This window comes from Acomys russatus, chromosome 3, assembly GCF_903995435.1.
Source record: "Acomys russatus chromosome 3, mAcoRus1.1, whole genome shotgun sequence".
NCBI lineage: Eukaryota > Metazoa > Chordata > Mammalia > Rodentia > Muridae > Acomys > Acomys russatus.
In genome coordinates, this window is record NC_067139.1 from 48,326,772 (window position 1) to 48,350,820 (window position 24,049).

The window sequence follows — 24,049 nt, forward strand, 5'->3', positions numbered from 1 at the left end:
CACCACATCAGACCAGAATAGTGCTGGAAGGATACCACTGATGCTCATGAAGATTAAAAAAAAAAAATGCCCAGGTACCACCAATCACATCACTGGCAATCCAAAGTATTAGTTATAATAATATGGTTATTATTCTAAGCTAGTAACCTTCGGAGCCACTTGGAACCCAGAAATATATAATCAGAAATTTTAAAAATACATTTTATTTACCCTTAAATAAAGTTTAATTAAACTCCTTACCCATATTTAAAAGATGTGTATCTCATATACAATAAGGTAGGTATCTGTCCAGCTCCTTTTGCCTAATGAAATTCTAAAATTCCTGGCCTTTTTGCCAGGGCTCAGCCCTAAGGTAGTTTTCTTCAGCACAGTTATTTCACAAAGCATAATAAAAAATCAATCCATTCATATTGTGAGTAATTAGGTCCACAAAATGGATTTAGTTCAAAAGATACAAAAGCGTCATACCTGGATCAATGGCTTCTCCATCAAACACAGTCTCATACACAGTGGTTTCCTTTAAAAAATAAAATAAAATAATGTTCACATTGGCAATAAAGTCAACCTGTTATAATTGCTTTTGTCATGTGCTGAAAACATTAAGCAAATGACTTATAATGATTGGTTCTAATTTTCATCAAATTGACATAACCTAGAGTCACCTCAAAAGAGTCTTCATCGTGGGTTTCTAGATCATACTGGGCTATGCCACTTCTGGGAGACTGTGTTCATTCTGTGGGAAGACCCAGTCTGAGAGGGAGCGGCACCACTCCCTGCATTGAGACACTAGGCTGTTAAGAGTGCAGACAACCAGGTGAAGCCTATGCCTCCATGCATCTATTGCTGCTGACTGTGGCTGTGATGTGACTAGCTGCTTCAAGAAGCTCCGGCCAAGCAATGACGGACCACAACCAGGGGTTGTCAGATAAAATGAACTCTTTCTCCCATAAGTTGATTTTTTTTTTTTTTTTGGTCAGAATATTTTATTACAGCAACAGAAATAAGACCAGGACATAATTTCTTGTAAGGTCTCCCATCTTTCTACTCTGTAGAAGAGCACCAGGTTAGGGTCTAAAACTTCCTATCAGTCTTACCTCCTCTTGGCCACACCCCCTACAATGAGCTGTCTGCCATGACCTCTGTTAACTCAGACACCTCCCTTAATGAGAATCTTGTATGAGAGGCATTTAAGTCCACAAAATGGACTTAATTCAAAAGATACAAACACATCATATCTGGATCAATGGCTTCTCCATCAAATATCTCAGAATACCACTAAGTTTGTAAATACTTTAGAGGTAGTGAAGTAAAGTGAAATCATATGGATATTAATCCAAATTGACCAGTATTATAAGAGCAAATGAGGACAAAGACAACAGTCTGTCCTCAAGGCCAAGCAGTCTCGGCAGAACCGTGGGCATCTCACTTCTAGGATTCTGACTAATACATCTCTGTCATTAAGACACCCGATCTGGAAACACCAGAGAACTAATTCAGAAGATTGGACGGCATCAGCCTTCTTACCGAGAAGTGGGGGAGAGGAGCGATGAGATGAGGCAGCCTGTGAAACATGGCCATGGTAGGGATTTCCAGTGTGCATGGGAGGCAAGAGGAGAAAGCTAGGAGATGAAAACTAAAGATGCCTTTACTTGTTCTATGGTGCACTGTGGATCCAAGATCTTGCCCTCCTTGGTATATTCACATGGATAATTCAGTGACTACGCTTTGGCCAGTTTGAAATAGTGTAACTTCTCTGGGGGTTCATTTGCCATCTGCTCAAGAGTCTAAGGTTAGGAATTTACCCAGGTCCATCATATGTATAATGTTCAAATATAGTTTTAAATTCTAAGTAGTATGAAATAATGTTAGATTTACATTTGCCTAGAGTAATTTTACTACAAGCATATATATTTTACATAAATTTTGCCCTCACCAGGTTTCTAAATTTTCAGCTTTAAGTTTTAATCTGAAATACCAGCTTTGCAACACATACTAATTCAACAAAAATGATGACCTGAAATTATTTTATTTCTTTTCTATGATATTTGAAGAGATTTTACCATATGATTACAAGGAAAAAATGTTCAATATGCAATAAAAATAGACAAAAATGCACTTACTGTTAATACCTCTAGTTTTTTGTTTCTTGTTTCTGTGATAATGTTTTTTTCTTTTTGATTTCTATCTCCTGTTTAAAAAAATACAAACAAATGAGTAAAAAAATAAGCAGCAAATATGCGTAGGTAGCATTTTTAAATGATATAATGTGTTACAAAACAACTCAGGGTTGAGGTACTTGCTGAGAGGTTGGTGCCCACATGGTAAAAAGAGAAAACCCAAATCCCTCCAGTTGTCCTGTGACCTCCACCAAAATAAAACTTAAAATAAAGGTGTGGACACTTCAACAATATACACACTAAAACCAAAATGCTCAGTATGGCCCCTCTGTGTGGATAACACACAAATTTTTTATACCATCCATACTTTTAAAATAACACCAAGGATGTTTGGAAAAGGTTTATTAAAACTTTCTATTTTGTAGTGTCCATGCGTGTGTATTTTGTAGTGTGTGTGTGTGTGTGTGTGTGTGTGTGTGTGTGTGTGTGTGTGTTCATTTAAATGAATTCCGTCAGAGTTACACTGATTGCCAACCAAAAGTTGCAGCACCAACTATGGGCCACTTCTTGTCCAGTTGTTGGTTGAAGAAACCTGGAGACCACTGCCACTGCCCTTGGTTGCCTCCACAACTTGATGGTGATGGCGATGCTCACTGCTGAAGTCATCTACACATGGAGAAATCAAGCTGGGACTGACTAGGAAGCCTCTCCCTGCTATCTAGTTCCACAGTACCTGAAGGTGCTATGTAAGCTGCTGGGGGTATGAAGTTGTCACCAGTAGTACTCAGAGGTAACCCTGTGAGCCACAATAACCCCCAGCTTGGCAACGGTGCAATAATCCCACAAGTGTTGTGAGATAAGCAATTAATTGCTTTCTGGTTGCATTCTAGGCCAACTCTACCAAAGGAGAATACCTGGCACTGTAAATCTAGCCTAGACCAAAAGGTCAGGAGCTCCCAGGCCCCGGGAGTGAATCCACTACTACCTTCTGCCAAATGGGACAAACAGTCCTCTATTCCTCTATACCAATAAATTAGTGCAGAGTTTGAACCTTAACAGAGAAGTTTCTTTGTGCAATGGACAGTGAGTGACACAAAAAGATACACAACCCGTCGAAGTAGAGGGAATACTTCTCAGTGGAGTACTCTGCGACAAGTGGAATATTTATATCAAACACTCCTCCCAAGGCTCAGGGACAATCAAGAAAGAGCAGGAAAAAGATGAGAAGAGCTAGAGGTAAGGCAGGACCTAAGCGAAGTCGTGCCTTCTGGACATTACAGGAGCACTGTATGAGCTCACAGCAGCTTTGGCTGCCCAAGCAAGATCTGTACAGGAACAAGCCCCTCCATACTCAAGCATGGGGTGAGGAAGGGGCTCACAAGCCATTGACACTTGATGGCTTCTGGCAAAGGGAGTAGCAGCTGTTGTTTTCGTTTTTAAGAGTGTGGTTCCTGGTAGGTCAGATATTCTCATAGAACATGAAGTAGGAAAGTAGTGGGCAGGTAGGAAGGTGACTCTCAGAAAATTTACAATGAGAAACGGGAATGACTATGATTAAAATATATTTCAAGAAATTCTCAAAAATTAACAAAATATAGTCTTAAAATAAACATTTGAAAAATTTAAATTATATAATTAGCAAATTATTTCTTACCTACAACATATTTTATCCCTCTGTAGAAAAAGAAAATTTGACAAAACACCAGTTAAATTATGGCAATATATATTCAAAGTAAGTTTATTCAATAGTTAACATATGACTATTATCATATCTAGTTTTTTTTTAAGTAATTAAGCGGTTTTCATTATCTGTGTCCATCTGCTTTACTGTACCATTTAAAAAAATAACCTGTGTGGTTAATGAAAACACAATTCTAATTCTAAAGTGTGCGTGTTACTCTGTGTGCACGTGCATGCATGTGTGCATGTGTGTTACTAAGATTGAATCCAAAGCCTTGTTCATGCCAGTTAGATACTTAATCAGTGACTTATTTTTTTTCTTTTTTCTTTTTTTTTTAAATTTTTTTTATTAATTTATTCTTGTTACATCTCAATGTTTATTCCATCCCTTGTATCCTCCCATTCCTCCCCCCCCCCCCGCATTTTCCCATTATTCCCCTCCACTATGACTGTTCCTGAGGGGGATCACCTCCCCCTATATATTCTCATAGGGTATCAAGTCTCTTCTTGGCTACCTGCTGTCCTTCCTCTGAGTGCCACCAAGTCTCCCCCTCCAGGGGACATGGTCAAATGTGAGGCACCATAGTACGTGAGAAAGTCATATCCCACTCTCCACTCAACTGTGGACCATTGGCTAGATCTGGGAAGGGGTTTAAAATTTATATCCCTTCCTTTAATTACCTTTTTATTTTTATAAATGGCCTAACTTATGATGGATTTGAATCTGCAATCCTCATACCTCAGCCTTGAAAAAACCTGGGATTATGGGCCTGCATCCCTAGGCCTGGCTCCACCTTCACTTTTGAAGCTTTGGTATTCTCTATCCTGAAGAATTATATTGGTAAATGGCAACATAAGCAGTTGGTGTTTTCTATCCATTTCTTTAGCCTAGATGAACTTTAAAACCAATCTATTGTGTGGAGAGGGAACTGATACATATTACCTATCTGTGCTTAAATTAACTTCTGGTGATTGTCAAACATCTGTCCATGAACCCACTTTGCCTCAAAATAATATGAGATGTTAGTTTGCTCACAAATTTATTAATTTTAAAAGAATTCTCACAGACAGCACATTCTATAATGGTGCTGCTCTTCTGTTTGGACAGGTTTTGTTTTAGGTGGTGGTGGTTGTTGTTGTTTGGTAGGTTGGTTTTGTAAGATTTATTATTTTATTTTTAATTTGTGGGTAGGTTTCCATGGGCCCTACAAGTCATATTCTTTGTATCTGGAGTTACAAGGGGTTGTCACCTGCCCAAGGTTGGTGCTAAGAACTAAACTTCTAAACTCCAGTCCTCTGCAAGAACAGCAAGAGCTCTTAACTTCTAAGCCACATATTTCTTTGTTCAGTGGGGTGTGTGTGTGTGTGTGTGTGTGTGTGTGTGTGTGTGTGTGTGTGTGTGTTTGTCAAGGTCTTGGGTAGCTAAGGCTAGCCTCAAATTTCCCATGTAGTCATTGCCTTCACATCTTACATGCCACCAAACTAACCTCTGTTGGGTTTGGTGGTTTTTTCTTTTTTTAAACTACAGTATAATTACATAATTTCTTCTTTCCTTTTACTCCCTCAAAGCCTACCAATATGCCTCCTTGTTCTCTTTCAAATTCATAGCCTCCTTTTCATTACATATGTGTATGGGTTTATTTTATATACAACCTGCTCAATACGTATAATGATACTTATCTGTATACATATGTTTTCTGGGCTGAACATTTGCTATTGAATAACCAATTGGTGTGTTCTTCACAAGGGAAAACTATTTCTCGTGCTCTTGGCTTTCCTTAGTTGTCTGTAGTTCTTTGCATAGGACTGAGGCCTCATGAACTTTTGCCCCACCCCCCAACCCAGGATAGCATGTTCCTATCCAGTTCATGAGTCCACACTTGACTAAGACAGCATAATCCCTAAACACATCTAAATATTTGTCCTTATCCCCACAGAGAAGTGTGGTCATCACCCCTCATCAGTGAGGCATCCCTTTGCAGCTGAGAAAGACCATTCCAGAAAACCACAGCCAATCAAGAGGCAGAGCTGTGGACCCCACTGCCAACTCCTGTATCTAAAACTCAGAGATAGTTGCAGAAGTATGAATGTGGAAAAGATTGTAAGAACCCAGGGATCAGGGAGGCTGCTGTAAAACTGTGTCTCCTAGGAACATTGCCACTCACTAAAGAAAGCCACCCAAGTATTTCAGGGTAGAGTGGGTTTGGGAAGTCTCGTAAAAGAGACCATTGAGTTCTGTATCCCCAGTATTGTGCCTCTCTAAAGCACACTTATGCAGAATCACTGACAGTTAAGATTACCAAACTTTAATTCATTTTAATTCTTCATAGCAAAATCTTAGAAAGAAAGGGGGAAAAAAATCACATACTTGGGTTTCGACTTGGAAACTTCCTTGGCCATTTTCTGAGAGCAGTTCTTAATGTTTCCACATCTCCAAAGCAGAAAGCACATCCAAGAAAGCAATCCAGCAAAGAAAATAGCCATCAGCGTGAAGATGAAAGGAATGTACCAGTCACTGTTTTTGTACGTGTTGATAGCGGTGTACACGATGGTCAGACCTTTTCTTTGCTGGAAAATTATTTCAAAGCAGACCATTAGTTCCTGCTTTCAAAGCACATCTGTTTGCACAATGTAGCATCAGTACAGAGCCACCGTCTTAACACAGACAGTGGGATATAGACTCCTACATATGCATAAGAACCTAGGTAACAATGAGAAACATGATACCAGAAAGAAAGCCACCAAATTAAGAATGTAGAGAATAGAGTTGCATGAAATGGCCACTCTGTGATCCAAAGCAAAGCATGTCTCTTCTCTTCACCTGAGTCCTTTGACCTATAAAATTAAGAGACTGAGCTGACTGGCATCCCAGTCCTTTTAGGCTTGTGAGTTCCTGTTATCTACTCCCTTTTGTGCAGCTGGAAGTAACGGTGTGTTCTCAAAACTCAAGTACTCGAAGAAAAAGACTTTTTAATGTGTGTATTAAAGGCCAAAACACAGTAAAATACACTCTAAGTCCTAGAAAATAGGAGCTTTCCCCCTTGAAAGGCTGATACGTCATTATGTAATTCAGCAGAGGCTTCCCCTATCTGCTTTATCAGTGATAAGACACTAAAAATGTCTGCTAAATGTTGTAGAGTTGGAGTGAAGATTAGATAAAATGATGGCTATAAGACATGCAGGGTGATGCCTAGCACATCATAGGTACCTACTATTATGAGAGCATAGTCTTTTAAAGTGTCCATTTGCAGTGGTTTTTAGTGGTTGGAATTCACTGAATACTGTTTCCCTCCTATTGAGCAGGACCTTCAGCTTATTCAGCCAGCAGTTTAGGGTCCTCTACAGGCAGTCTAGGGGTCCTCCATCTGTGTGTGTAATTTTCACTGATTCCTGTGCACATAATATGTTCACAGATGCACAGTGCCCAAGAAAGCCCAGTGGTTGTTTGGGTTAGTGCGAAGGACTAAAGGCATAGAAGGGAGAATGGTGCCCTGATCACTCATTTAGCATTTCTGGCTGACATTTGACTCTGCAGTAAAACATTTACAACACAAAGTGCCAAATCACATTCTGAAACTCTTTACCTCAGAACTGGTTGGAGGAGGTGGTGTGCTGGTTCGTATCACGTAGATATCTATGACGGCAGTTCCTGTCCTGGGATTGATGGCTTTGCCGTGTTTCAGGTTGTCATCAAGCACATGCACCACAAGATGGTACTGCTGCCGCAGGTCAGCTCCAGACTCAAAGTTGAAAGGATTCTTCACAATTAATTTTGGAGTATTCGAACCCTGACTTGGGTCTAATTGAAAATGAAGGTTTTCATTTCCTTTTAAAAAATATAATGGGAAGGTTAGAATTATTTTATAATACATCAAATGGTCTCAAACTACCTTAAAATGATGTTAAAACACAGAATGTCTTCATAGTTGAAAATTTGTATTATACTGTAAATTTCCATATCTACAAATAGCTTATAATAAAGTTGAAGTAAAATAATACATATTAGGTAAAATGTGCTTTAAACTAGGTATATTAGGGTAAGCCTATAATCCCAGCATCTGGGAGGGAAAGGCAAGAGGATCAAGTGTTCAAGGTCATCCCTGGCTAAATAGAGAGTTCAAGGCCAACCTTGGCTACAAAAGACCCTGTCTCCAAAAAAAAAAAAAAATGATATTTAAAGGTTAGCATGATGTTTCTAACCCACACACATGGCCAGCAAATTTCATGTTAATATTTGATTATTCTGATTTTTTCTCTTTCTTTATTTTATTGTTATGTTCAACTTAGCCTAAACTAATTATGTCTTTAAGAAGTTAAGTCTTCTCCAGGGCCTTGTATACCCTATTATAAAGAAGAAGAACATATCTCCCTTTTTTTTATCCACACAGCTTATCATCTAGCGATGGGTGTAAATATCAAACTAGTCTCCATAATCTATCAACAAAGTGTTTGCTGATGTCCACACTCTCATCCTTTCAGATGAGCAGAAGCAGGCTTGAGCTGCGTGAAAAAGATCTTATTGTCATGGCCAAGGTGAATGCAAAGACAGTGTTTTCCTGCGTAGACTTTCTTGCCTTATGATTTTATGTGTTGACAGTACCCAGAGTAGAATGAATAATGAGCTGTCATGAATATGCTCCATATCTATCTTAGCTGGCTCTATGAAACCATTTCTAGGAATAGTGTCTAATACGTGGTTGGTCTCAAATAACCACAAATCTCCTGTAGATGGGAAGCTGGTGACTATAACAGTCATGTGACTCTGGGTAGATCTAATGACAATACAGCCAAACCCATCTAGCCTTGTGAACTGGTAACATCATCATCGTCATCTGGAAAGATGGCATCTGGTCTCAGCTAGTTCCATGGATAGCAAACTTAGTTCCTTGTACTAAAATCTGTAGCATTTTCTCAAATTCTGAGTCTCTTTGAACTCACAGAAGTACTTAAGTCATTCATATGTGCAGACATGAAAGGGTGTTGTGCGGAAACAAAATACTAAAGCTACGAAATAGTGTGGCCTTTAAACACAGCCCCTTCTAGGGTTACATATCATGCCTGACGTTGTATAGCTAATGTCAACTTGACATATGTTCGTGGTTAAAAGAAATAATTAAAGTACCTACCAGAAGCCATTTCAAAGCGCATTTCAAAATCTTGTGAATCTCTGTCGTGACAGTTTAGTTTGAGGCCATTGACGTTTGTCCCAGCAACAACGTTGTCAGGGATAGTTGCTGTATATAGATAGGGTACGCAGACAGGTGCTTCGTCATTCTCATCTTCAATGTCAACAGTGACCTGTCAGTGATGAAGGAAAAAAGAAACATCGCATCCACACGACGAGACTATTTATACACAGGAGCGGAAACAAGCATCTGGATGGGCAGATCACCCAGAATTATTAAGTTAAAAGTCTAAAATGTTCTGAGCTTCCAGACATGTTCTTAGAGATATGGATTCTGGCTGTCAATCACTGGCTGGTGGCTTATTATTGTTGGGTCAGCTGTGACATTCTTTGTCCCCTCTAGGGAGAATTTGGGGCTCATTAGATGAATCACTATGGAAAGTACAGTTATATGAATTATAACAAAAGCAACACTGAAGTATACTGCCTCTGAAGATGAAGTTTGCTGGACTCTTTGAACTGCCCGTGTTCAGTGGAAAACACACCCAGAAGGAGCGTGCTCTAACTTAGCTAAGGACCTCTTCTGTACCATTTCCTCAAGCACAGTGTTTGTCTGACCTTAATTAAGGCTGTTATCAACCTTTTCCTAATTAAAATACCATAAACCAGAAAGCTGTGATTTATATGGAAAAAGATCAAAATATCAAAGGTTTGAAAATGTCAATGATCAAATACCAATCAGCCTACAAAGGTTTCTGCCCACCTCTCTGATGACTAATAATTTTCCAATAACATTAGAAGAGACTCCCTGGTGAGTTTATATCTGCAAGAATTATTTTTTTTAATTTTTATGGAATGTTTTAATAACATAGTTAACTTCTTGGAGGAAATTCTGCATTTCTTAATGTTACTTCTCTAGATTCAATACAGATAAATATATTCAATATGAGAGATTTTTAAATTATATTTTATTTATTTATTTGTATGTTTTTAAAACAGTATCTTTTAATGGGACACATTGCAGGGAATGAGTGCTCAGAATTCATCCTATCTCTTTGAGCTGAGTGACTTCAAATAGGTTCTATAGCATCTAAGCCTTATAAATAAAATGCTTCCTTCTGTGAAAAAAAATTAGTGTCTAAAACTACCTTGAGGTGAGAATGAATTAGATAATTAGAGCTTATCATACACAACACTTGGCCTTCGTTGGGTTCTTAATAAAAATCATATGAAGATGAGGTGATGATGACAAGGATAGACATCTCAATGCTGGAGACTGAAGACCTATCATCTTTTTCTATACTGGGAAGCAAAATTCATTGGCATCACCATTTTGGCACTTGATATATCAAGCTCGTCAAAGGCATATGTGACAATATCTTTCACTTTTTGTAGCCCAAGATGATGTACACAAACACTTAATAAATATTTATTAAGAGGAAGAAAGACTGGACAAATTCTGCTTTACATTCAAGCCAACATAAATTCTTTTTACAAGAAGAAGGTTACTTGAAGTTTCTGGGTTTTCATCTGTAAAATGGGAGTGATAATTGCAAGGTGTGTCATCTTACACTATGCGGAGAAGGTGTTAAGTGTCTATAAGAAAACTAGCCAAGAGACCTCATTTTAAAAGTCACGCCCGTGATAATCATCCTAGGACGGCCTTTGTAATTCCAGCCTCATGGCTGTAACTTTAGCTCTGTGAAAGTCATTCTAGTCATTGATGCAAATAGGCCTTATACTTATCACAGAACAAAAAAAAAAAAAAGACCTACTAACCATACAAGCAGGAGGAAGTACACAAGGAACAACTGATGTGGACTCCTTACAACTGAAGAAGTCCTGACTCTGTGACTCAGTTTCCTCATCTGTAGGATGAATGTGAGAGTAACACTTCCTACTTCACATGTTAAAGTATCCACTACCTCACATCTTGTCCAGAAAGGTTCCTGTTATTCTTTTGGGAACACATATATGCCAGAGAGAGAAAGTAGCCAGATCCTTCTTCCCCATTCAAATTTCCAAAGCTAAGTTCAAACAAAAGTTATTGAACAATTGAGAAGTAGGAAAAAACCCACCAGCTTCTCCATTCACTGCCACTACCATGACCCTATCACTCCAATGTGATCATTAGAATTTAATACATTGCTCAGTCACATAGGCACGAAACCTGTGCCTCTCTACTCACTGTGGTCACTGCAGTGCGTGGATGAGCTCTGTCACAATCCACAGCTTCCACCGTGAGGTTATATTGTCTCACTGTCTCATAGTCTGGCTGAGTGGTGAGTTCAATCATTCCAGACAAAGGGTGAATCCAGAACCTTCGTGCAGCCTGGCTGTCTCCCTTGATTATCTTGTATGTCAGGCAGTTTGGTGGGTGGTCCTCATCAATGGCAGTCACTCGTCCAACTTTGTAGAAGGCTGCCAATGTTTTACAGAGCTCATTTTTCTCACATATGCACATTACTATGAAGGCTTACCATGCATGTGGTTTTTCAAATAACAACCTGAAATTTTCCAAGTGGTAACCTAAATTCTTTTAGGTAATGATAAATGTTTGAAGGCTAAAACTCCACATGATAGCAGATTGATTTACAGAGAATCCCCAGCCACTTGAGACCACTGGTTTCACTCATATGAAACAATTTAAAAATAATTTGTGATGTTAGTAATTGGTTCATCTTAGCATCATGCTAACGTTAGTGGCAGATAATGTTCATGAGCCAGACTCTGAAACTAGAAGACCTTGTTTACAAATCTCAGCCTCTCACCTGCTAACATAACAATGAACAGTTTTATAGATCCCTTGACTTTTTTCTTCTTTGCAAACTAAGTTCAATAACAATATCTACCGTACAGATTTGTGAAGACTGCATGAATTAAAATACATGAAGCACTTGGAGTAACAGTAAAGCCTAGTGTATAGTAAGTGCTAAATAAGAGTTATTTCTTATTTGCACAATTCCTTCACTGAATCTTCCCAGCAGCCTTATGATGGTAGTACTGGTATCTCCATCTTATAGATAAGGAATTGAGACCCTGTGATGTTGGTTTGCCCAAAACCAATGGTATAGAGTCGGGCTCAACCTGTGTCTGCTATTTCTACAGTCAGATTTTAAAATTACTTCACAATACTTCCAGCTAATAGTTTTCACAAATAATCTTTCAGAAGAATGGTAATTACATTACATTAGTTACATTCATATGCCCAAATTCTTTGCCCTTCCTGTGTTCACACTATAGCCATGCAGGCAACCATAGCACTCTGGCTTGTAACTTGCTTTGATCAAGGAGATATTAGTGAACCTGGTGTAGACAAAGGTATTAGAAGCATTTGTGAGATTCAATGGACTTTCCTTTGATACATAGTGCATGTGCACATACATGCGCATACACACACACACCTGTTAGCCTATGAAAGTCATTCTATTATAACTCTTCCTTCACTCTAAGAACATACTCAGGTTAGCCTGAGGATGAAAGGATGAGGGAGAGGCCAAAGCCCTTCCTTTAGTCATCCAAGCCAAACCAGAACAGAGCTGTAAAAACCAGCTGACTCTCAGATAATCCAATTCTCGGATATCTGAGCTGGAAAATGTTTATTGCTATGTTACTCTCATTTGTATGGGATTCATTACAAAGCGCACTTATGGCAATAGATTTTGATTATGGCAGGCTACTCTTCAATCATCTTATACTTCAGTCAGAAGCTCTGATGCATGCTTATACATCGCTCATCAACATGTGCATGGGTGTTTCCACTGAGCAGTGATGAAGAGGAAAGCATATCATGTGCCATCCCCATCACTCTCAACCTCAAAGAAAATTTTCTTGTCTGGCATGTTCCTTTAATCAAGATTCATCTCTTGTAGCAAATTATTAAGTAGGCAGTGAACACAGCTTATGATATGAACAACAGAAGAAGCACATTCACAGCAAAGAAGATTTCTTATTTTATGGCAGTTCCAGAAGAGAATGAATCTATTTTTTGAGTGAGAGTATAGCTTTTTAATGGGGTATCGCAATGCAGAAGAGAGAACCAGTAAAGCTAATCTCTGTCTTACAAACCTGGAAAGTGACGGGACCATTTCCACATTTAACACCTGGGTAGGTTCAGTGCAAAGTCTATTCTTTTGAAGGTGTAAAATCAAACTTTCAATAAACTCTAAATATTATCTTGGGCATCTTTAGCTGAATTTTAAGTAGAAAAATTATGAAACTCTGAATGCTGCCAAATCTCATCAAAACATACTGGAAATGAAACACATTCTCCCTTGTGACGCGCAAGTCAGCTGATTCAATTTCCATGTTTCTTTTAAGTCACTACTGATAAAAGGGCTCTTTTGCCTACACCTACTTTGCTCCATAGACTTTTTGTCAGTTTATCACATATCATTTTTCACTTTAAATATTATAAATATCCATACTTACAATTTTTCATGTAATTTACTAGATAAATTTGAATCGCCTGTGCTAATTAACTCACTATTTGGGGAGGTGCACTTTTTCTATTAATGTAGGTTTTCATTTTGTTTTGTTTGGTTTTGAGCTGGCCTGGAACTGACTGGAAACCAGGCTGGCCTCAAACTCACAGAGATCCACCTGCCTCTGCCTCTCAAGTACTGGGACAATAGGCAAGTCCTACCATGACCTGCTCCTTAATGTTGTGTTAAATATCCTCCAGGTCTATAGATATTCTCAGGGGAGTTTGTGTTCAAAGCAGTTATACATTATCAGCTTTCTCCTAAGGGTAGCTTGAGTTGTGGAGGTTTTGTCTCTTCAGAAAATACCTGTATATATCTACATATCTATATCTAGATGACAGATTGATGATAGATAGATAGATAGAGAGATAGATAGATAGATAGGGGCCAAGAATTTGAAAAAAGAGCAAGAGGAAATATCTGGGGGGTCTAGAGAGAAGAAAAGGCAGGGAGACATTATGTAATTATATTATAAAAAATAATTCAAGACTATGAAACAAAACAAACAAAATCCAAATGCTCTAATTCCATTCAGCTTGTAAACCCTAATAAGGAAGACCAAGCTCTGCTTTTTTTGTTGCTGTTTCAAAAAACAAAAACAAAACAAAACAAGAAGGAAGCAGTTTGAGCACCTGAAAACTGCTGGCACTCAGGGGACATTAGTAGTATAACTACCATTGACAGTGGAAACATGGCTGTTTGACATCAGTAATCCAGGTACAGGAGCTACTGGGCTGGAAAGATGGCTCAGCAATTAAGAGCACACATTGTGCTTGCAAAGGGTCCAGATTCCATTCCCAGAACCCATGGTTGGTGGTTCACATTGCCTGTAACTCTAGATTCAGAAGATCAATCACTTCTGGCTTCTGTGATCTCCTATACCCGTGTACACATTCCTGCACAGACACATAATTAAAAATAATGTAAATATTTTAAAAGAACTCTGATATGTGACAACTAACATACATTGTATGGCCAACATTCAGTGGATGTGAGTCTATACACAAGCCTCATTCCAGCTCTATGGTATAGTTATTACCATTATTTTATAGGTGAGAACTCAAAAGTACAGGATTTTGGCTCTAGTTCATTTCTACAAAGATCTAGAAAACCTGGGTTTGTATTCTTAGCAACACACACACACACACACACACACACACACACACACACACACTCTTACATACAGAGATAGATAGATGATAGATAGATAGATAGATAGATAGATAGATAGATAGATAGATAGGAATGGAAGAGGAGACATGGAGTTTCCTATAGATCATTACTGACATAAGCTAAAGAAAGGCATGCCAACTGCTCAGGGACATCAAAGCTATGAGATGAGACCTGAGGCTTTGAGGCTGTTATTCAGCTTGTCGGGCAGTCCCAGAGCTTCAGTGGTGCTGTACACAGAATGCCTGCAGGGGCCCCTGCTGGTTAGTGTGTCCCCAGAAGCAGATCCTTCCTGGAGCACAGATCCTGTGCCTTCCCCTAAGCACTCCTGAGGCATGCCTTCAAACACTATGCACTTACTGACTGTTCCAAATCTCAAGACTCTTTTCCCACGGCAAAGATATTTGGAGTGTTCAGAACTTTGCTCTGGCCTGCTCCAATAGCTAACATTTTAGAAAAATTGCTGATTTTTCTACTTAAGTACAAAAAATAAAAAACAAAAACAAAATAATGAAGGAGTGGAGTTTTAAGAGAATAAAGTCTGGGTTCTTTTGATGAAGTACTTATGACAAATGAAAACTACACCCTTAAATACATCAAGATACAGCTCTTCCATAAGTAAGATTCTGGCATCACTATACCAAACAGCTTGGAGAGTTTATTTTGGATATTTACATGTTAGGAAGTAAATAATTGTATTTGTCAAGAAATGAGAAAGCTTTACTACTACAAATATCTTTATACTACAAAAACTTGCTCCTATGCATTTACAACAGAACAGAACCCTCAAAGGTACAAGAGAAGCAAGTTGCAGAGACAGTTTAAAGCCAGTTTCCTTTGACTCTGGCATTTATTGTCATTCTGCCACTCCAGGACATGCTTACAAAACAGTCTAACTTGATTTCATGGCACAGTCAGTTCTATCACTTGTATTTGGGTCAAGCCTGGGGACTCACTATCCAGAGATTCTAAGAAAGGAATGTGTTCCCATCTTAGATGCCAGAATCACAACTGTAACCACCGCTGTATTTTCCAAATAGAATGAGGCTAACCATATATCCTAACTCATATCTAATTTAGAACTGGGAGAAAACCTTAGCCATAGCCTTGACTTTGGACCCAAAACCATGACCCCAGTTGTTTGTGAGATAACCACATGCTTCTACTTCTTGACAATTACTCATGTTTTTGGTGAGGAATGAAGTAAAGTCCGTAATGTGCATTTGTCCACCACAAAAACAAATCCTAAAACTGACATCAAAGCTTAAAGTAGGCTTTGAGAAATCATCAGGATGATATTCTGAGAACATCACCAGTGAAAATAAACTTCCATGGAGGTCTCATGTCCCACAATGCCCTTACACCTGCTGTTCGGTAAATGCACATGCTCCTTTTCCATTGGTCATTGGTCACTGGTAGGTGTTTCCTTGTGGAGGCTTTAATGTTAAAGAAATGAGAACATTCTTACCTCCTGACGTTTCTGGAACTGAAAATGCATAGTGTGAGGTTTGAAATTTGGGGCTGAAATCATTTTCAGGAGCAATCTCCACAAGGATGGTCACAGTCACTGTAAAATTGAGCAGTAAATTAGTGCTTTTTGTTGTTTTACTCTACAAACAACTGTAACATGTCCCCAATTACAGAATTGGCAAGGGTTATGAATCCACAACAGGAGTCTCTCTACCTCCAAATGATTGGCATTCCCACATTCTGTGTTCTTAGGGGACCACTTGGAATGTGAAATGCCCCTCCCCCCAAAACTCATGTGTTTCAACACTTGGTTCCCAGCTGATGGTGCCATTTGGGAAGGCTGTAAAGCCTTTAGGATGAGGGTTTTCCTTGGAGGAAGGAGGTGGGGCTGGTTTTATAACCTGACTCCTCTTTCTGTTTTGTCTTTGCTACCTGATTGTGGATGCAGTGTAACTGCTGCCGTCCACTCTTTCTGCCACACTTACTATCGTCAAGTGGATGATATCCCTTCAAACTGTGAGCTGGTCTTCCCTTATGTTTTTTCTTGTCAATTAGTTGTGACAGCAACAAGAAACATAAGTCAAAACCCACATGAATTCCATGACAGGCAAAACAGTTTAGCAAAAAGTTCTAAAGTATCATATTTTATATTTTTTTATATAATACAGACATGTGTGAAGTATGATATATGTTTATGTATATTACATCTTTTCTATAAGAAAGTATATCGCAAATTTTATTGGAACAATTATTCCATTGGTTCATTGAGGTGGTTTTCAAATCATTCTGTGATGTCTTGCACTATGCTTTTAAAACTTGAGAGAAATGGAAAGAGTTTCAGAAATTCCATGTTTAATGATTGGAATTAACATAAATTCTGTGGCCTTAAATTAGCTTTCATTTCTAGGAAGCTCAATTTCCTCATCAGTCAATCAAATCAGTGTCCATCTCGTACATCATAGTATGAATATGAAGTCAAAGGAAATTATGGTCAAGAAAAATTTCAAATGATAGCAGGTTAAGATAAAAGAAGTCGCTACTGGTCAGCCAGATTGCTCAGTATCCCATCCCAATGACTTAAGTTCAGTCTCCAAGTCTCACACGATGGAATGTAAGAACCAATGCCAACAAGTTGTTTTCTGACCTGCATGTGCATACTATGGCACTCTCCACACACCCAGTGAAATAATTAAGTGTGGTATAAAATAAATTAAGGATTTGTTACAATTTTTTTCCCATTGCCTGTAAAAAAAAAAAAAAAAAAAGAACTCTGTATTTTGGCAAGCTAAGGTAGCCTATTAGAGAGTTGTTCAAAAGAAATATTTTTTAAGATTTATTTATTTATTATTTATAAATGTTCTGCCCACATGTGTTCCTGCTGGCCAGAAGAGGACATCAGATCTCATTATAAATGATTATGAGCCACCATGTGGTTACTGGGAATTGAACTCAGGACCTTTGGGAGAATAGTGCTCTTAACCTCTGAGCCATCTCTCAGGCCCCAAGAGAAATATTTTGATATTAAAGCATAAAAGAAAACAACTTGAAAACCAGGAAATATTTTAAAGTAAAGTTAGAACATCATGAGCAAGACACTAACTGGGATGTTGGTATTACTACCACAGTTTCACAGGAAAGAGACTGAGATAAACAGAATTAAATTTATGGTCTCATGTTACAAAGGTAAAAGTTCAGGGAGTAGATGCCAGAGCAAGCTGTATTGACTATTAACATCTCTGAGATATTAATGTGCCAACTACGAAGTCCTAAACTAAATAAAAATTAAGGTTTTATGGCAAGACCCTAGGGGCTCCTTCTCTGCTAGTGTTTATGTTGAATCTGCAGGCAAGCCTTCTTCCCAGACTTGTTTACTCAGTGAAGTCTCCTACAGCGGGTTATCTACAGCACTCATGCTCAGAAGACTTCTGCTTCATTGCTTCTTCTAAAGTTCTGAGATGTACGTCAGATAGTAAAATTTAATCTGAGATTTATATGAATATTTTCCGGGAATTCTCTGGCATCCTTCACCTTCTAGCATATTCTACTATACGCTAGCATTTTCAAGGACAGTGTCTACAACTCTCATCATAGTCTCCACAGTATCCATGATTCCTAAGAAGGTTTAAAGAGTACTGTTCCACAAAAACAAATGCTTTGCTTTACAACTCTATATTTCTTTCAATAAATCCACTTATATGTTGCAGAGCAGGGGCTGTTTACAGCTCTGCCATACTAAGGTTTTTATTGCGTCCATAAAGACTCCAAATTGTGTGAATTGGCTGGCCTATAAAAATAGAGGGAACCAAACATGCAATGTTGCAAGCATATTTTATGAGCAATTATTGTGAATATTTTGGCATGTAAAGACTACAGAAGATATGTAACTAAGAAAGATGTTTTCTCTCTTCCCAGTTCAGGAAAGGTTCAAATCTTTTGAGATAGGCAAGTTATTTAACTACAAGGGAAAAAATCCATCCTAAAAGGTCACTTTGGACTATATGATAGTGACTTATGATGCTCTACCAATATCTTCAAAAAAAAATCTTCAAGAATACTTCTGGGGCCGGGCATGGTGGCAGCACTCGGGAGGCAGAGGCAGGCAGATCGCTGTGAGTTCGAAGCCAGCCAGGTCTACAAAGCGAGTCCAGGACAACCAAGATAACACAGAGAGACTCTGTCTCAAAAAACCAAAAAACAAATAAATAAGTAAAAAGAATGCTTCTGAGTGAGATATCATAGTTTGGTTCTTATCCCCAGCATAGCACATCTTCAGGTATCTGTGTAAGTCTATTTACTTTTCTGATCACTGTAATAAAGATACTCAAAAGAAGCCATTTAATGGAGAAAGCATTTGACTCTTGGTTAAATCTGGGAAGGCGTGGCAGGAGAAAGTGGTGGCAGGAGGATGTGCTAGCAAGAGGAAGTAATGAACACTTGCTCATGTCTCAGGAATTCAGGAAACAGAAAGACAGCAGGAAGTGGTGTTGCAGTTATTTTATCCATATGGCCTAATAATGCTTATTATTAGGCCTGTAATTATTATTATGGCAGTATTTTCTAACTCCCTAGCAATCAATCAAGACATGGGCACCCATTACATTTTAAAATAGCCTTAGTTAACCTGAAGCAGGGCAGATATTAATCCCCTAAACTACCTCCCATAGTGAGGCAGGTATGGAATCTCTGCCCCAATCCCATGCCATCTGCTTCTAAAATTTCTATCAAGCTACCTCCCATCCATAATCCCATATACTTGCTAATGTTCTTCATCTGGGCCAAATTCTCCATGCATGCCAGCCATGGGCTTCTCCTCCACCTAATCCATGGTGCAGCCTCCTCCTTCTCTCCTCTCCTCTGGTCTCTCTTCCTCCCAAGATTCTCTCTGTCTCCCCAAGCCCTGGAACCTTAGCCAAGCCTATCTCATTTGCCCTGCCCAGATATAATGGCCTTTTATTGGTCAAACACGTTAGGCTCTTAGGAAAAGTACAGGTGGGGCAGAGACAAAAAGCACTAATCAGCATCAAAACACACCAGACCAACCTCCAACAGAGCAGGGTTAAGACATGACTTCCAGGACCCACCCCCAATGAGTCCAGCAAGAGCCACTTGGCAGAAGTTCCATAACCTCCCAAAGCAGTGTCACCATCTGGGGATCAAGTGTTCAAACACAATCCTATGAGGAACATTTCATCTTCAGTCACAGCAAATCCTTTACAATTCTTTTATCAGTGAGTCAAGAAGGATTGAAAGCATCCTAAATATATTGATGACAGTTCAAGGTTAAGTTCCATTTGATTAAAAAAACACACAAATTTCTTCTATAAGTCCACCCTTCTGCATTCACAAAAGACAAAATACTTTCTTATTTGTCTCAGATAGAAAATTAGAATCCGTTCAACCCAATGATCAAGGCAACCACCAGCAATGATTCAGAGTTCTTACAAGAGAAAAAAGAAACAATTGAACATCACCTTTATCCCTAAAAACTTGAGTTTTCTCCCATAACTTTTGATTTATCCATAATTGCAACAACTGCAAAGCCATTTCAACACAGTGATTTCCATGTATAAGAGAGACTTGGTATTATCGGCAAATGTAACCTAAAAAGTCTGAGGATATTTCTTCCCAGAAAAGTCTCTATAGCCAAAAAAAAGGGGAGTCTGTAACTGCTCTGCTGATGTGTAGTTGTGGAGCAAGCACCCACCCAGACCCTGTAGGAAGCTTGCTGTATGTTTTCATTTGCACAAGAGTAAATGAAGAGAAATAGTTATCAGGCAGTTTACTTGGCACCCCAACTCCTAATCACTCTGCCCTGGATCCTCTGTGCTTCCAAAGAATAGCAGCTCACAATCTGCAAAACTACAACTATCAAATCTCCAAATGCCAAAAAGTTTATAATCGTGCAGTCTTGGTAAGACATATCTCCCTGCCCCTAAGGCTCCTTTACCATAGGCTGGCACAAAATTATGGGGAAATTATGACAAGACCTTGGGTGAGAGAGCAGCAGCCATGCCCTGCACGTTCTTCAAGTTCATGAGCTGTAGAACTTAGCAAGTAGCCCATTAATTGCATCAATAACAGCTTTAGATCATGCAATATCCTTCAAGTAAAAAAAAATGTTTTTAAACAACCAACTACCTATATGTTTGGGCTTCCTGTTGTCTGTTATCAAAGCTCTTTCCAAGTCTGAGGTATTTGGTATTATTTACCATAAGTAATCAAATAAATGTTAAATACTATCAAGAATCAAAACTTGAACTCACACAGCATGCTTTTTCCAATACCAACATCTCTAACCTGACCAGGATATGAGTTGCATATTATTAAGGTGCTGCGAAGAGATGCAAAGGCTTCCCAGTGATGGAAACTTCTGCCACCAGTCTATCTCATTCCCCAATGTGATTAATGCTGATAGCACACTGAGCAACCTTGAAAAGTCTGTGGTGGTTACCTGTGTGAGATGGATGTAGGTCATCAAATACGGAAATCATCATTTCATAGATATGTCCAGCCGCAACCACCTCTGGGCTTTCATAATCCAGCTCTTTGGTAACCTTATAGAACAACACTATTTCAGAAAAAACATCCCAAATTTTTTTCATCTGGTGTGTGTGTGTGTGTGTGTGTGTGTGTGTGTGTGTGCACCCACATCCATGCATACACACACACACACATGCATGTGCGCTATGGATTGTGTATAGTGGTCAGAGGACAACTTGCAAAAGTCAATTCTTTCCACATTGCAGATACCTGGGATGGAACTTAAATAGCTAGGCAGGCACCTTTACGCAGTGAGCCACCTCACTGACACTGAACTAAAACTTTTAATGTACATGTTTAAAAAGTCAGTCTGGAAAAGTTGAGTGTATGGCCATTCTTATTTGACAAGGAATAACATCTCAGAATGCATGAGTTGGAGAAGGGCTGATAAATATATATATGAGCATTTCAGTGAAACAACAGGACACCACAGATCACTTTCCAGAGTAGCATACTTTTGGAGGAAATATTCCAGCATAGAAGAAAATATAGATTATAATGTACATTGTATGCTAATTATGCTGCCATGGACAAAGGATCTAAATATACTCAGTGAATGTTGTATGAAAAATTATGATAAGAAGGTAAGCTATTCTGGGTCAGGAGAGATGGCCCACTGGCTGTCCATTGGCTAGATCAGAGTAGGGATTCGATGTTTACTCCTTGTATTGTTCTTGACCATCTGCCCTTGGTGGGGAGGCCTGGTGGCACTCAAAGAAAGGATAAGCAGACTACAAGATGAGACTTGATAGTCTATGACCATATAGTGGGAGAGGAGGTCCCCCTCGGTCATAGACCTAGGGGAGGGGAATAAGGTGAAAGAGCGAGGGAGGGAGGAACGAGAGGATACAAGTGATGGGATAACAATGTAGTTGTAATCTGAATAAATTAATTAAATAAAAATAAATTTTTTTAAAAGAGCACTGGCTGATCTTCTAAGGGTCCTCATTTCAACTCCCAGCTTCCACATAGCGGTTCATAACCATCTATAACTCTAGTCTCATGGGCTTCGATTTGCTATTCTGGTGTGCATTTATAAAACACTCATATATATAAAACACACCAATAAGCAAATAAAATGCAAGATACTCCTATTACAAGATATCACTTCAAAATATTTTTGAATACTAATTAGGTTTTAGTTAGAGCTATAGATGTTAGGACTCAGACAGTAATATGGGCCCATATCTGAAACTTGAGAAAGTCTAATACAATGCTATGAGCATGAAACCTTCGTTTGGCAAAAAAAAAATGAATAAATCCATATAGCACCAAGAATTTCAGGGTTCAGAAAAAGTGTCTATTTTCAGAACGCCAGTATATGACTCCTTTATCATTCAGGGAATTACGCTGAGTACCCTCTGTGAACCAAGCACCATAGCAAAATTTGGTTCACAAATGATAACCATTTGACAATAGTTGTAAATCTTATGACCTAATAGGATCAGCAACCAAATAGACCATTGTACATGTAAAATAAATGTTTTTACAGGTGGCATGCAACCTGCATGATTATGGTGGTAACTCTTAGGAATAAGTGCCTTTTAATACTTACATGATAAATATGCAAACACTGAAGTCAGGTAGAGGTGGGTGATGGCTGTAGTGATTCATTCGGCGATAGAGCAAGCATATATGAAGGTTTGGGTCTTAGAATAGTGCTTACAAATCCTCCATCTTTACGCAAACTTCATTTTAAAGATGGCACTTTGGGTTTGCATTGCAAAGTGAATATCAATCCAGTATGCACCTGGTTCTGTGCTCAAGTGTCCAAAGTTTACACTCATGTAAGAACTTACCTTGTAGCTGTAAACTTTGTCAAGAAAATTTGGGGTCAGGGTAAGAGAAAGGGTTCATCTGTGGGTTTCTTAGATATAATCTTCTGGATAAGGACAGGTAGGGAAAGGGTAGTTGGTGATACTGGGCAGGGAGGTTAGGATCTAAGGATGTTATCATGGACTGGCACTCTGAAATAAATGGCATGGAAATTGGGAGTTAAAAAAAAGAATTTTTTTCTAAGGCAGAATCATGTGTAGAAAAAAAAACCCTACATTTTAATGCTCTGCCAGTAGAAAGTTTGACCCTCTAGAAGAAGAGTTGGCTTCAGTTACTTCCAGTGCCAGGAGACCAAGCCATTGTCACATATGCCATCATACAGAGTCACCTCTAAGGACACCAGAGGAGTTTTTAGCTTCTGATTTTCCCAGTTAAATAGGAAGTGACTTGGTTGTTGCTCACTATAAAAAGGAGAAAACGATAGCAGGAACAAGATAAAGACTTGCCAAGACAGCGGAGGAACCCAGAATCCTCCTCTATTGTGTCAGGACTCCTCCTTTGGAACTTAGTAGCATCATTCCATTGGCCATGACATTACTCCATTTCCTTGAGAAAGCTTCCTGAAATGCCTTCCACCCGGGCTCACCTGAATGAAATTTTTGGCATTTGACACTTGCTCAAATAGTTGTCCAGAACCTACTGGGCCAAAGCTCGGAGAATAATGAATTGTGTCAGGAGGTTTGTCAAGGTCATGACATGAGAGCTTTGCAACTACTGTGTCTTCCGCAATCTTCTCTTTGCCCGTGTACCTGTTTAATTGTTCAAAAAGAAAAATCACTTTAGATAGGCATATTCTCTTACAACGTGATGTTTTCCCCTTAAACATCCACTACTTTCTATGAGGTTTATATTGTGTACTGTTAATCCTGGAGCAGATAGGCCCTCCTTAGAGCATCGTTTGGGGGACCATTCCCGAAGAGTGTAATCTGGTATAGCTACTGTGTGTAAATAAGTACAGAAGCTCCTCAAAAAATTTAAAATAGAACTCCTAGGTGACCCAGATATACTGCCTCTGAGCATATACCCAAAGACCTCTGCATCCTATCACGGAGATTCTTCAATATCCATATTTACTGCTCTCGTCACAATAGCTAGGAAATGAAAGCAACCTCAATGTTCAGTGACTA

General features: G+C 38.9%; 1 protein-coding gene across 1 annotated transcript in view; it reads right to left on the reverse strand.

The window, feature by feature from the left end:
• Nucleotides 1-439: 439 nt before the first annotated feature.
• Nucleotides 440-24,049, reverse strand: part of LOC127187072 (cadherin-related family member 3-like) — a 70,916-nt gene continuing 47,306 nt past the window's right edge. The window contains exons 9-18 of the mRNA XM_051143317.1: nucleotides 23,509-23,671; nucleotides 20,998-21,100; nucleotides 16,045-16,143; nucleotides 11,111-11,343; nucleotides 8,924-9,095; nucleotides 7,382-7,623; nucleotides 6,166-6,365; nucleotides 3,772-3,791; nucleotides 2,121-2,188; nucleotides 440-517 (exon numbers count right to left, since the gene is read on the reverse strand). Coding sequence (XP_050999274.1) covers nucleotides 440-517; nucleotides 2,121-2,188; nucleotides 3,772-3,791; nucleotides 6,166-6,365; nucleotides 7,382-7,623; nucleotides 8,924-9,095; nucleotides 11,111-11,343; nucleotides 16,045-16,143; nucleotides 20,998-21,100; nucleotides 23,509-23,671 — 1,378 coding nt within the window. The remainder of the gene's footprint in view (nucleotides 518-2,120; nucleotides 2,189-3,771; nucleotides 3,792-6,165; nucleotides 6,366-7,381; nucleotides 7,624-8,923; nucleotides 9,096-11,110; nucleotides 11,344-16,044; nucleotides 16,144-20,997; nucleotides 21,101-23,508; nucleotides 23,672-24,049) is intronic.